The sequence below is a fragment of the Mytilus galloprovincialis genome, chromosome 5, assembly GCF_965363235.1.
Source record: "Mytilus galloprovincialis chromosome 5, xbMytGall1.hap1.1, whole genome shotgun sequence".
Classification (NCBI taxonomy): Eukaryota; Metazoa; Mollusca; class Bivalvia; order Mytilida; family Mytilidae; genus Mytilus; species Mytilus galloprovincialis.
The window spans coordinates 57,454,969-57,471,051 of record NC_134842.1 but is presented as its reverse complement, the minus strand read 5'-3'; the positions used below and the strand labels follow the sequence as shown (position 1 = coordinate 57,471,051).

Here is a 16,083-nt window from a genome sequence, read left to right as displayed (position 1 = left end):
TGACATTATTGAACAAGTTCATCTCAAATTTTTAAAGCATTTACTACACCTCAAGAGATCTACCCCAAGCATGATTGTGTACGGTGAAACTGGACGATACCCATTGGAAATAAGCATTAAATGTCGAATGATAACATATTGGTGCAGGCTGCTTATAGATGAAAACAAGTTATCATCAATATTATACAAATTTGTATATTCCCGATATCACACAAACAATGATGATATTTTATGGATAAAGAACATTAAAAATATATTGGACAATGCCGGATTTTCAAACTTATTTTACGTGCAAAATACAGACCTCACCAAATGGTTACCAAAAAGTATCAAACTTAGATTAATTGACCAGTTTAAACAAATTTGGAACTCAGCTATTCAAAACACATCAAAATGCATTACATATAGGCTCTTTAAGGAACATTTTGAATTTGAGAATTATTTCAACATCATAAATGACCGAGATATATATACACTTTGTAAATTCCGAACATCGAATCATTCACTGCCAATAGAAAAGGGGAGATGGTATAACATTGAAAGAAGTGATAGAAAATGTTCAATATGTACAAAAAGAGATATCGGAGACGAATACCACTATATTTTTGTTTGCCCGGCTTTACAAGATGAAAGAAGAAGATTTATTCCAAATGGACTAATACCAAGACATAACATTTTTACATTCAACAAACTGTTTAATTAAAAAAAACCAAAAACACTAAGAAACCTCAGCAATTTTATAAGATGTATTAATAGTAAGCTCACTCCTTCTTAACAACCATAATTTATTTAACATACTTATAGAAAGTATTTCTTTATACAATTTTAGGTTTTACATTTGACTATACAAGTCTATATATATATTCTTTTATATGTTATCTCATCCGAAATTTTGAATTTTATGCATTTTTAATGCATTTTTACTTTTTATGTATACTATTTTTTTTTAACTTCTCTGTAACCTTTGTACTTGCATGGTTTTATGAGAATAAACTATCTATCTATCTACTTATTATTAAAGGTTAATTGTTAAAACTATTACATTTGTAATTTCAAACCTTATTATTATAATATTTTCTTGAGAATATTTCATAGAAAAACATTTTATTAAACTTGGAATTAGTAATCTGATTCTTTATGTAGGCAGGAAAAGTTGTAACATTTGTAATTTCAAAATTACTTTTCAGTTTAGTACTAATTAAATAGTTTTTTTAATGAAAATTTGGTAATTCATTTGACTATTAAACACAAAGCTAAGATTAGGCAGCTGAGGTTGATTGGTGAAATAACTGGAGAACTGTTCATCCAATCCTTTTCAAATTTTTATATGTTGTTTCTCATAACAAAAGGATGGTCAGGATTGGTGTTGACCCTTTCTACTTTTCAGTTCTGGAGTTGTGACCCTTGATTTTATAATGACTCTAATAAATGATATAAAAACTTTTATTAAAATTTAATGGGTTGTGGTTATTTAAGAAAAATTGCTTGAACATTTAAATGAAATATCCAATTTAAAGTGTATGCATGGTGGGGTCAAATAAAAAGTGCCTGCTTCCCCGTCTCCCCCCTCCCCCATGTAGGCAGGGAAAGTTGTAACATATACATTTTCTAACAAAAGAGCAGAATTCAATGTCTTGTTGTAACTAGTCTCATCATAGCATTTAAATATGCAAATGAAAATTGACAAAATTATAACTTGGCCTTGAATTTTGCATCATGTTAGATACAAAACAATTGTCTGTCTGCCAATGGAACAGTGTATATTTACTTATTAAATAGTTTTTTTAAGAAAATTTGGTAATTCATTTGGCTATTAAACACAAAGCTAAGAAGGCAGCTGAGGTTCTTTGGTGCAATAACTGGAGAACTGTTCAACCAATCCTTTTCAAATTTTTATATGTTGTTTCTCATAACAAAAGGGTGGTCAGGACTTTCTACTTTTCAGTTCTGGAGTTATGACCCTTGATTTTATAATGACTCTAATAAATGATATAAAAACGCTTGTTTGCTGTCTTTTGTTCTTTCTGAGTTTAATTGTAGCTTTCATTGGTTTATTTTTTCAAAAAGTCATTGCCGTTTTATCAAAGTGGTTTCTTATCAATTTATGAAAAACAAATATGACAGACATGAACCAACAACAACTACTGAACTTCAGTCTTCTGACTTGTGACCGACACATAGAGAATGCTTATGATGGGAATTTTTAAAAATTATGTACCAAATGATAGTTTTTAACCGGATTTTTGTGACAAAAATGTCGGTTATTGATTTGGGGATGTACGGCGGGCGGCCGGGCGGTCGTCGGGCGGCAATCAAATGTTGTCCGTGCATTAACTCATGAACCGTTCAACCAAAGCTTTTAAAATTTTAATAAGTTATTCCTGACAACTATACAAAGGTCAAGTTCAATAATGGCGATTTTGACTTTTACCGTTCAGGAGTTATGGTTCTTGAAAGATTGAAAAATGGAGTTGTCCGTGCATTTACGCATGAACTGTTCTACCAAAGCTTCCCAAATTTTAATATGTTGTTACTAATGAAAGAATGGAGGTCAAGTTCAATAATGACGAATCTGACTTTTACCGTTCAGGAGTTATGGTTCTTGAAAGATTGAAAAATGGAGTTTCCAGTCGTGTCCGTGCATTTATGCATGAACTGTTCTACCAAAGCTTCTGAAATTTTAATATGCTGTTACTGATGACAAAATGGAGGTCAAGTTCAATAATGACGATTTTGACTTTTACCGTTCAGGAGTTGTGGTTCTTGAAAGATTGAAAAATGGTTTTTCCCGTCGTGTCCATGCATTTTCTCATGAACCATTCAACCAAAGCTTTTGAAATTTTAATATGTTGTTACTGATGACAAAATAGAGGTCAAGTTCAAAAATGACGATTTTGACTTGTACCGTTCAGGAGTTATGGTTCTTGAAAGATCGTAAAATGGCGTTTCCATTCAGGTTGTTGCATTTACTCATGAACCATTCAATCTAAGCTTTTCAATTTTTAATATGTTGATACTGATGACAAAATGGAGGTCAAATTTGATATTGACGATTTTCACTTTCACCATTCATCAGTAATGGTTCTTGTGATATTGCCAGGACACAAATAAATGTTAATAAATCCGGTTTGCTGTCGTTGTGACAGCCTCTTGTTACCTTTTTTTATGGTTCAAAACATCATTGTGTGTAATTACATGTATTATATTCTCGGGTGAAAGTTTCTGATAAAGGTAGTTAACTATGAGGTGTTGATCACCTTAGGGCTTTTCCAGAATTAATTGTATGGGGAGGGGGGAGGAAGGCACTTTTATTAAAATTTGATGGGTTGTGGTTATTTAAGAAAAATTGCTTGAACATTTAAATGAAATATCCAATTTAAAGTGTATGCATGGTGGGGTCAAATAAAAAGTGCCTTGCTTGACCCTCTCCACCCATTTACTTTTGGAACAGCCCTAAACTTAAAACTTGTGTAAAATTGCCAATAATACAACTATCCAATGAAGTCCAAATGTGTGCATTTAATATTGCCAATTATTGCCATTTTGTCATACAAGACTATAATGCAATTTAAATTTTTGTGATATTGAGAACAACACTGTTTAATTCATATATTATATAAACCTGTCACATTTTTCCCAAAAATAAAAACATCACAATAATTTCTGAATTCACAGCATGGAAATGACTGTGGTTTGCTGGAATCAGCCTTGATCAACTCCTTTTAACTTTTATTTAATTTTAGTGATTAAATTTCATTACATGCCACTAGCTGTAATATTATAATGGTTACATAGGATAACAGTTAAAATTTGAGGTTTTTTGTAGCTTTTTTTTCATTTCCAACAATAAATCTACAACTTCCAGTATATAGTGTTTTATGACCTTTTAATTTATTTGTAAGGCTGTTGTAGGATCATAAAGTGTAAACTGTTTATGAGTACACATACCCGTAGCCAGGGGGGTTTAGTACCGGGCCTGGTACACAATTGAAAACTTACATTTCTTTCCAAAAAAAACTTAAGTTCACAACAGAGGATTTCAATTCAATATTTAGTACAGAATATTAAGATTTAATGATTCAAACAGCTATTAATTTGACATTTAAAACAATGAAGGTGAATGTTTCATTACTCAATCAGCTAAAACCATGATCAATTTTATGTAAAAAAAATTAAGGTCAAGGCTACATGATTCAAACACTTCCTTATAAGTTTGACATTTAAAACAACAAAAATCAAGACTAGATGTCAGCTTCTTATATCATAGATGTAATAAAAAAATATTTAAGCTTTTCTTTTGTTCTAAAAAGTGCAATTAGTCTTGATAAAACAGAAAAAAATGTCATTATCTTAAGGTTGCAGTCTTGTAATTGAGCAGTCAATAATTGAGCAGAGTCAATTACAAGGCTTATATATAATAAGGCTTACATGCAAAACAGCTGATCTTTGAAAATAAAAGAAAAAAAATGCTACATAGAAAAAAATTGTCATGTTCATATTATGTATGTACTAATGTGACATCGTGATTTAATCAAGAAAAAAAGTGGGTCATGCCACGAAGAATAAAAAGTAACGTAACCCTGGCCTAAAAACAATATTTTCTACTTTCTGTTTGCTGTTTTTACTAAGCCGCACTACCTCCAGTAAACATTATAGTATCCTCCCACTTTCCTGGATTGATATCACCAAAAAAAGATACAAGATTTTTTTAAAATCTATATATATATGTTTCACTTTGATACTATATATGCCCTTGAATTTTTACTAGATAACATTTTTGTTCGCTTTGGGGATTCGGTATATCGTCAGATTATCGGAATTCCAATGGGGACTAACTGTGCACCACTTATCGCGGACCTGTTTTTGTATTGCTATGAGTTACAATTTATGACAAAAATAAGCAAAGACCCATCGAAACAACATCTGATAAACAAATTTAATAATACTTTTAGATATTTGGATGATATTTTGGCTCTCAATAATGACGACTTCAGTATGTATATTAAAGAAATTTATCCTGTTGAACTTACTTTAAATAAAGCTAATACTAACAATGACCACTGCCCTTTCCTCGATCTTGATATCTATATCTCTGACGAAAAGCTGAATACTAAAATTTATGATAAAAGAGATGATTTTTCATTTCCTATCGTTAATTATCCATTTTTAGATGGTGACGTTCCCTTGTCACCATCTTACAGTGTTTATATATCTCAACTTGTACGATTCGCTCGTGTATGTAAAAATGTTTTAGATTTTAACGAGAGAAATTTATGTATTACTGACAAATTATTACACCAGGGTTTTCGATATCACAAACTGGTCAAAGCATTTACTAAATTTTATCATCGGTATAAGGACATCATTCGTAAATATAGCTCAACATGCAGATTTCTTATACGTTCAGGTATTTCACATCCAATTTTTTATGGAAATATTCTTTATAAAGCACAAAGGTGTCAGTATTCACCTCATAAACTAACAAAACCTTTGAATAGACTTATTAAGAAGGGATATAGTTACGATACTGTTGTCAGGTCATTAAAGATTGCATATTTTGGCGTTAATATTGATTCACTTATAGGGTCTTTGCATCAGAACTAAACACATTTATTCAAAAACCAGTTGTTGGCATGACACGGGTTATGTTCTTCTCATATATGTTAATTATGATGGTATGATACTAAACCTCTAACGGGAAGGATTGTGCCTGATGTTCATATGATGAAATCATAATCTTTCAGTCAGTTTAATTGAAGTCTGGAGCTGGCATGTCAGTTAACTGCTAGTAGTCTGTTGTTATTTATGTATTATTGTCATTTTGTTTATTTTCTTTGGTTACATCTTCTGACATCAGACTCGGACTTCTCTTGAACTGAATTTTAATGTTCGTATTGTTATGCGTTTACTTTTCTACGTTAGCTATAGAGGTATAGGGGGAGGGTTGAGATCTCACAAACATGTTTAACCCCGCCGCATTTTTGCGCCTGTCCCAAGTCAGGAGCCTCTGGCCTTTGTTAGTCTTGTATTATTTTAATTTTAGTTTCTTGTGTACAATTTGGAAATTAGTATGGCGTTCATTATCACTGAACTAGTATATATTTATTTAGGGGCCAGTTGAAGGATGCCTCCGGGTGCGGGAATTTCTCGCTACATTGACTGTTGGTGACCTTCTGCTGTTGTTTTTTTCTATGGTCGGGTTGTTGTCTCTTTGGCACATTCCTCATTTTCATTCTCAATTTTATTCAATTTAGCATAAACTTTAAATCAAACAGAAAAAAATGTGTCCAGAAAAATTTAGAAAAACTGGACTATTTTGTAGTTGCAGTGTTGGAATAAAATCTTAATTGCATCTATTTTTCTGTCATAAAATTGAAACCTTATCACTGTTTTTGTAAATGGGAATATGAGTTGCTGTTCTACTTTGTCTTTTTTCTGGTTTATTGCCAAAATCTGATTTTTTTTGGCTGATAATTGAAAACACTTCTATGTAAAACACTTCTATGTAAATGAATAATCACAAAGAAGCATGGTCATACTTATAAAACTATAGCTAGGGGAGACAATTCTTATCTGGTATTTGTAAGAGGTAATTAGATACTTATACATCATGCAAAATATCATAAAATGAAAAAAATGATGCAACCAAACGTCTGCAATGATAAGAGTATAGAAAAGTGATAAATAAATGTAAATGTATCAGAGACTATAAATTTAAATGATCTTCCATCAAGACACAATTTCTTAAAATGACAAATATTAATTAAGATTATAACATAGCAAAAGTTAACCATTGTCATAGTTCACAAATTGGACAGACAAAGATTGTCATTTATATATATAGATATTCAGCATATAATGAAACATTATTCTCAGATAGCATCCTTTGAAATTTCATAAAGCATAACACACTTAAAATATTTGAAAATGACATAAGAAATTTTGTCCAGCAACAACCAAAACAGTTGAAGTTGATCTTGTCCTGATTGATTGAAAAAAGTCAGTCTGAGAATTCCCAGGTAGAAAAGTAGACTCTTTAATGCCATTTTATTTAGAACAAAAATGTATCTCAATTTTACTATTGAATGATTGAAAGGAAATTATGTATAATAACCATGCATGTTTAACTTTTATTATCAGAAAATAGTCTTTGGGGTTTCTTTTTTTTCCAGCAAAAAAGGCTCCTTAAAGGTTACACTTATCATTCAAAGCATGAATTATTAAAAAGATATTCAGTTATACAGTAATATATATATTATATATATATATACAACTCGTCTATAAAACATCAACCCAACATGATGTTAGATCTGTAAATTTGCTTTCGCAAATTTTTGGTTCTTCCCTCACCGGGATTCGAACCCATGCTACTGTGATATCCTGACACCAAATCGCCTGCACTGCAGCCGTCCCGCTAGACCACACGACCACCTGGGCTCTCAAAAAAAAGCTTTTGCTGGCCGTGTGTTACCTTTCCTCGTCAGTTTTAATCTAGCGGCGTACTACAGTACATGATATAGAAGGCATGAAGATGTTATTGTTACAGATCAGCTAAATTATCTATAGTAAAGGATCCTACAAATTAATGTAATATACAGTCAAAGAAAATAATTATATTTATATATATATATATATATATATACGCAAGATCAACAATTTTTATGGCTAAACTATCACGATAGCAATATATATTTCAGGTGTGATGATACTACTCCACTAAGCCAGTCTAGCTTCAATGATAAAGTTCGTAACACAGTCCACCATTCAACTGGAAGTTTAAAGATCATGTTACACATGTCCAACATTAAACTTTTGGATGTCACAGATTTTACCAATGACAATGATTTACCAGAAAATTTCTGGAATGATGACTTCTGTAAAGTTAAACTTAGTGAAGATTTGTGGAAAGATGTGGACAATTGGAATTAAAATATGTCACATAAGTTTTTGCTAATATCAATCTAAAATTTGAAGTCTATTCGAACAAACTCAAAAGCCTATTTTCATATTACTGACTTTTGACTGGATTTTAAGCTCACCTGGCCCAAAGGGCCAAGTGAACTATTCTCACCACTTGGCGTCCGTCTTCCTTTGTTGTCTGTTAACTTTTACAAAAATCTTTTTCTCTAAAACTACTGGGCCAAATTGAACCAAACTTGGCCACAATCATCATTGGGGTATCTAGTTTAAAAAATGTGTCCGGTGACCTGGCCAACCAACCAAGATGGCCGCCATGGCTGAAAATAGAACATGGGGGTAAAATGTAGATTTTGGCTTATATTTCTGAAACCAATGCATATAGAGCAAATCTGACGTGAGTAAAATTGTTATTTTCAGATGAATCAGACAACTGGTTGTTGGGTTGCTGCCCCTGAATTTGTAATTTTAAGGAAATTTTGCCGTTTTTAGCTCACCTGGCCCAAAGGGCCAAGTGAGCTTTTCTCATCACTTGGCGTCCGGCGTCCGTCGTCGTCGTCGTCCGTCGTCGTCCTGCGTCCGGCGTTAACTTTTACAAAAATCTTCTCCTCTGAAACTACTAGGCCAAATTTAACCAAACTTGGCCACAATCATCATTGGGGTATCTAGTTTAAAAATTGTGTCCGGTGACCCCGCCAACTAACCAAGATGGCCGCCATGGCTATAAATAGAACATAGGGGTAAAATGCAGTTTTTGGCTTATAACTCAAAAACCAAAGCATTTAGGGCAAATCTGACATGGGGTAATATTGTTAATCAGGTTAAGATCTATCTGCCCTGAAATTTTCAGATGAATCTGACAATCCGTTGTTAGGTTGCTGCCCCTGAATTGGTAATTTTAAGGAAATTTTGTTGTTTTTGGTTATTATCTTGAATATTATTTTAGATAGAGATAAACTGTAAAAAGCAATAATGTTCAGCAAAGTAAGATCTACAAAAAAGTCAACATGACCAAAATGATCAGTTGACCACTTTAGGAGTTATTGCCCTTTATAGTCAATTTTTAACAATTTTTCGTAAATCTTAGTAATCTTTTAGAAAAATCTTCTCCCCTGAAACTGCTGGGCCAAATTATTTGAAACTTGGCCACAATCATCATTGGGGTATCTAGTTTAAAAATTGTGTCCGGTGACCTGGCCATCAAACCAAGATGGCCGCCACAGCTAAAAATAGAACATAGGGGTAAAATGCAGTTTTTGGCTTATAACTCAAAAACCAAATAATTTAGAGAAAATCTGACATGAAGTAAAATTGTTAATCAGGTCAAGATCTATCTGCCCTGAAATTTTCAGATGAATTGGACAACCTGTTTTTGGGTTGCGGCCCCTGAATTGGTAATTTTAAGGAAATTTTGCTGTTTTTGGTTATTATATTGAATATTATTATAGATATAGGTAAACTGTAAACAGCAATAATGTTCAGCAAAGTAAGATCTACAAATAAGTCAACATGAACGAAATGGTCAATTGACCCCTGTAGGAGTTATTGACCTTTGTAGTCAATTTTCAATCTGCTTCCTTTGTTTAATTTTCACATAGACCAAGGTGAGCGACACAGGCTCTTTAGAGCCTCTAGTTGGTTTTTATCTTGAATATTATTATAGATAGAGATAAACTGTAGACAGCAATAATGTACAGCAAAGCAAGACCTAAAATTAAGGTCAACATGACCAAAATTGTCAATTGACCCCTTAAGGAGTTATTGCCCTTCATAGTCAATTTTTAACATTTTCATAAAATTTGTAAATTTTTACTAACATTTTCCACTGTAACGACTGGGCTATGTTCATTATAGAAAGAGATAATTGTAAGCAGCAAGGATGTTCAGTAAAGTAAGATCTACAAACACATCACCATCACCAAAACACAATTTTGTCATGAATCCATCTGTATCCTTTGTTTAATATTCACATAGACCGAGCTGAGCGACACAGCCTCTAGTTTGTTTAACGATAAATTTGATGTGTGTAAAAAAACATGTTCCCTATGATATTGCTCCGATTTTATCATAAATATTTTTTTATTGATTCCTCCAAAACCATTCTACAAATATTTAACAATGTTGATGTGATTGGTGTTGCAAACGTTAAGATTATAGTTAATCAGATACATGTTGAAGTGCCCAGTAAAATGGACATGGACAACCATAGGTAAAGATAGAACTTTGGGACAAAAAATGCAATTAATTGTCTCTTTTCTTGAAAACCTTTATGGAAACAGAAATTCTACTGGGATTTAAATTCCTCAAAATTTCAAGCTCTACCTCTGACCGGTACTCTTCTTATTTGTAACAAAATAATCAGAATCAGATGCCTCTGTGTATCTGTCGATCAATTTTTTGAGTTTTTGCCAATTTCCTTTAATGTGATACTACAAAGAAAATAAAAAGTTTTTGCCAATTTCCTTTAATGTGATACTGCAAAGAAAATAAAATGATATGTAACACAAAACTATATTGAATGACAATTTCTTACTAATTTTTCAATATTTTATCTTGATAATCACTACATATAATTAAACAACAAACAGCATTTAGCATACACATACATGTACACATATATTACAATGATGGATGGAGAGAAACAATAAAATAGCAGAATGAGATCTGAAAATTATTTCATTGGGTGTTAAAATTTTGCCAAATAAACTATGATAGATAGACAGAAATTTGAGAAATTCAAAATGATCAATAAAGCTACAAAAAGTCCACATGACCAAAATTGTCAATTAACCTCTAATAGGATTTATGACTCTTTTTTTTCTTCATTTTAGTCAATCCTGTGACTTTTGTCGCAGAAAGTTGGACATAGGAATAGTGATCTGACAGCAGCAGTGGCAGTGAAAAACTGGATGCTTCATACTTTGTATATAGATTCCTTATATTATGAAGTTTCAGTCTGTCATATATATAAAAAAAGTGTGGTATGGTTGTCAATGAGACAACTCTCCATAAGAGACCAAAATGACACAAGTTAACAACTATAGGTCACTGTACGGCCTTCAATAATGAGCAAAGCCCATACCGCATAGGCAGCTATCAAACGAGAAACCTAACTGCCTAATTTATGTACAAAAAATGAACGAAAAACAAATATGTAGCACATCAACAAACAACAACCACTAAATTATAGGGTCATGATTTGGGACAGGCACATACATACATTACAGAATGTGGCGGGGTTTAACATGTTAGTGGGATCCCAACCCTCCCCTACCCTGGAACAGTTGTGTAACAGTACATCATATGAACGAACTATTACAATCAGTTGAAAAAGGCTTAATTCATTAGATGGATACAAATAGAAATATATCTAACTAAAAAAGAGTGAACCTGGCCTGGTATATGTCCATTGTCCCTGACCTCATTTTCATAGTTTAGTGAATATTTGAAAAAAGTTCAGATTTTTTTGTAATGTTAATTTTTAGCTCATCTGGCCCGAAGGGCCAAGTGAGCTTTTCCCATCACTTGGCGTCCGTCGTCCGTTGTTGTCCGTCGTCCTTAACTTTTACAAAAATCTTCTCCTCTGAAACTACTGGGCCAAACTAAACCAAACTTGGCCACAATCATCATTGGGGTATCTAGTTTAAAAAATGTGTGGCGTGACCCGGCCAACTAACCAAGATGGCCGCCATGGCTAAAAATAGAACGTAGGGGTAAAATGCAGTTTTTGGCTTATAACTCAAAAACCAAAGCATTTAGAGCAAATCTGACAGGGTAAAATTGTTTATCAGTTCAAGAACTATCTGCCCTCAAATTTTCAGATGAATCTGACAACCCGTTATTGGGTTGCTGCCCCTGAACTGGTAATTTTAGGGAATTTTTGCTGTTTTTGGCTATTATCTTGAATATTATTATAGATAGAGATAAACTGTAAACAGCAATAATGTTCAGCAAAGTAAGATTTACAAATAAGTCAACATGACCAAAATGGTCAGTTGACCCCTTTAGGAGTTATTGACCTTTATAGTCAATTTTTAACAATTTTTCGTAAATCTTAGTAATCTTTTACAAAAATCTTCTCCTCTGAAACTACTGGGCCAAATTAATCCAAACTTGACCACAATCATCTTTAGGATATCTAGTTTAAAAAATGTGTGGCGTGACCCGGCCAACCAACCAAGATTGCCGCCATGGCTAAAAATAAAACAATGGGGTAAAATGCAGTTTTTGGCTTATAACTCAAAACCCAAAGCATTTAGAGCAAATCTGACATGTGGTAAAAGTGTTTATCAGGTCAAGATCTATCTGTCCTGAAATTTTCAGATGAATCAGACAACCTGTTGTTGGGTTGCTGCCCCTGAATTGGTAATTTTAAGGACATTTTGCTGTTTTTGGTTATTATCTTGAATATTATTATAGATAAAGATAAACTGTAAACAGCAATAATGTTCAACAAAGTAAGATTTACAAATAAGTCAACATGACCAAAATGGTCAGTTGACCCCTGAAGGAGTTATTGCCCATTATAGTCAATTTTTAACCATTTTTTCGTAAATCTTAGTTATCTTTTACAAAAATCTTCTTCTCTGAAACTACTGGGCCAAATTAAACTAAACTTGGCCACAATCATCATTGGGGTAACTTGTTTAAAAAATGTGTGGCGTGACCTGGCCAATCAACCAAAATGGCTGCCACGGCTAATAATAGAACATAGGGGTAAAATGCAGTTTTTGGCTTATAACTCAAAAAACCGAAGCATTAAGAGAAAATCTGACAGGGTTTAATTGTTTATCAGGTCAAGATCTATTTGCCCTGATGTTTTCACATGGATCAGACAACCCGTTGTTAGGTTACTGTCCTGAATTGGTAATTTTAAGGAAATTTTGCCGTTTTTTGTTATTATCTTGAATATTATTATAGATAGAGATAAACTGTATACAGCAATAATGTTCAGCAAAATAAGATCTACAAATAAGTTTGCATGACCAAAATAGTCAATTGACCCCTTAAGGAGTTATTGCCCTTTATAGTTAATTTTAAACATTTTTCCTAAATTTTTGTAAATTTTTAGAAAATATTTTCCACTGTAATTACTGGGCCAAGTTCATTATAGATAGAGATAATTGTAGCAACAAGAATGTTCAGTAAAGTAAGATCTACAAACACATCACTATCACCAAAACACAATTATGTCATGAATTTATCCGTGTCCATTGTTTAATATGCACAAGACCAAGGTGAGCGACACAGGCTCTTTAGAGCCTCTAGTTCTCATTATGGATAACTATACTTAGTATGAGTGTACCTTTCAAGGTTCTCATGCCCGTCAGACCGTTTTATATAACCTTGACCTCACTATTATCTCACGGGTTATTCTATCAGTAAAAGGAGGATATGTCCAATCGGTACATGTCATAAGTTTTTATGTCTATTTTGTATGAACAATATCTTTAAAATAATTTCCCGTTTGTGAATAAAAGAAATAAATGAAAATATTAATTAATGAGAATTCCACCGGTCAGAACAGTACGAAACATCCATAAACATTTAGACATTTTATTTTTATTTATTCAATAGTAAAACACAATTTGCAATGTATAGATATGAAATAAACCGCAGGAATTTAATCTTAACTATTTTCCTTAAACTACCAGAACAAAACCATGTTACATAATATATTTCCTACACAAAACTTAAACTAAAATTCAATTGTTTATGACAGTTAAAACAAATTCAGAAACATTAAGGCTTAGCAGTGCACATAATGCATTCAAAAATGCATAGTATGGATTTTTATTCATTCATATATTTGATAGGTTTCTACTGCAATTATTTAGTACATACATGTACTAGAACTGTTTATTAAAGGTTTTTTTTTGTAATGTAAATTTTTCTCAATACGGATAACTATACTTAGAATAAATGTACCTTTCAAGGTTATCATGCCCGTCAGACCGTTTTATATGACCTTGACCTCATTTCATGGATCAGTGAACAAGATTAAGTTTTTGTGTTCATTTAGTCCATATATCATGTATATCAGATACTACAAGCAAAAGGTCTACTATATTTGGTGTATGGAATTATTGTAAGGTGTACATGTCCAACTGACTAGTACTATATAACCTTGATCTCATTTTCATGGTTCAGTGGTTAAAATTTATTTTTTGTGTTTTGTCTTTTTTTCTAATACAATATGCAATAGGTCAACTATATTTAGTGTATGGAAATATTTTATGATGTATACTTGTCAGTCTAGTTCAAGTCCATATATCAGACACTATAAGCAAAAGGTCCACTATATTTGGTGTATTGAATGATAGTAAGGCGTACATGTCCAACTGACAGGTTTTATTTGACCTTGACCTCATTTTCATGGTTCATCCCTAAGTGTTAGGTTTTGTGTTTTGGTCTGTTTTCTTAAACCATAAGTGATATGTCTGTCTGGCAGGTATCATTTGACCATGACCTCATTTTCATGGTTCAGTGGTCAAGGTTAAGTTTGTCTGTTAGATACTATAAGCAACAGGTAAACCAAATGTAATGCATATATTGATTGTAAGGTGGACATGTATGCTAGCTGTCATCGTTTATCTAAACCTTGACCATATTTTCAGGGTTCATATAGGTCAATGTTAAGTTTTCTGGTTTAGTATGATTCTTCGAAACCAAGCATTAGGTCAACTATATTTAGTGTGTGCATGCGCGTAGCTACGTTTACGTCAAAACGCCCGGGCGTACACTTGAATTTGTCAAAAAAAAAATCATTTCAATAAAATTAAAAGAATTAATTAATAGTACATCAACCTTCTATGTCTTTCTTCAATGGCTTGTAATTGCGAATAAAAGAGACAAACATTTTTATCATATGATATTTTTGTTCATTTTCTGTCAAAGTCTTAATATACCGTGAATTCTATACTCACTTTCCTTTTCTTTTTTTAAAGCAATTCATTATGTGCTAAGATTCGATATGCGGTTTTCATTTTTTGTCGAGCCATTGCCATTTATGTAGCAAAAGCGAGACATTTCGATCCTAAATTTCGCCAGCGGTGCCAATATTATGTTAAAGTTTTAAGATATTAATAACTTTAATTGTCAAACCTTCGTAAAATTTTACGGTAGCTGGACAAAAACTGTTGATGGTCAATAGAGTATCCAGAGTATAATGACGAAATTATATATGATGAGTTTTCCCGTAACTTAGTTTATGGATAAAAGGAATTCATTTTGCATTTACAGTCTGAGATTAAAATGTGTTACATGTCAATTACTTTGTTAAACATTCGTCGAATTTAATGAAACTTTATTGAAGTTTTTTTTATGGTTAATTTCAGAAGCAAACTTTTTTTCGTTCAATTTTCCGTGTAACTGTTATAATGACAGACAGACTTTAATATCTTTACGCAATTTAAATCAGACGATCTGGAAATTTTGTCACGTTTGTTTCGAGCGACATTGATGTGTCCTTTGTAGACGATACGAGCGTCTGGCGCAAGTACAAAATTTCAAAGCTGGTATCTCTGATGAGTTAATTTTCGTGATAAATTTATAAACCTCTGTAGTTTGTCATGAAACTTGTGTAGAAATTAATATTCCTGACCAAGACAAAATATCTAATGAAAATATTTGATTTGTTTAAATCCTGTAATGGACTGATTAATTATTTTTCGCTTGGAGAAATCATAGGCGAGAACCAGGGTTCCATAGAGAACCCTTTACAAATTTTAATATTTCACCTGAACAACTCATTTACGACATTTGCACATGAAAATGTGTTTTCGTTGATTGAGTGCCTTACCCCACGGCCCCCTAAGGCTTTAATCATATTTGAAAGTAAACACAATGAATAGATAAAACATCAAAAAGAAACAATTTTTAATCTAAAGAATGTTGTTATTGATGAGTTTTCATTGACAGGAATGGTAATATGTCATTCTCGATAACGCATAAACTTCCGGAGGCTTCACCCCCGCTAATCTACTACCAACAGGTTCTTTGGCCTGGATCCGCAGGGCCTTCAGGCCCCTCAACAAGGTTCGGGCGTACACGTAAAAATGACCTAGCTACGCCACTGGTGTGGAATGATTGTAGGGTGTACAAGCATTTCCCATTTTGTTTGTCTGACCTTGACCTTATTTCTTGGATCATGTTTATTTAATTAAG

At 32.6% G+C, this 16,083-nt stretch overlaps 1 protein-coding gene across 2 annotated transcripts in view; it reads left to right on the top strand.

Moving 5' to 3' along the window:
- LOC143076112 (uncharacterized) overlaps window positions 1-7,943 on the top strand; it is a 34,393-nt gene extending 26,450 nt beyond the window's left edge. For both annotated transcript variants that reach the window (XM_076251765.1, XM_076251764.1), the window contains exon 14: window positions 7,698-7,943. In XM_076251765.1, the coding sequence (XP_076107880.1) occupies window positions 7,698-7,929 (232 nt within the window). In that variant the 3' untranslated portion in view covers window positions 7,930-7,943. The remainder of the gene's footprint in view (window positions 1-7,697) is intronic.
- The last annotated feature ends 8,140 nt before the right edge of the window (window positions 7,944-16,083 follow it).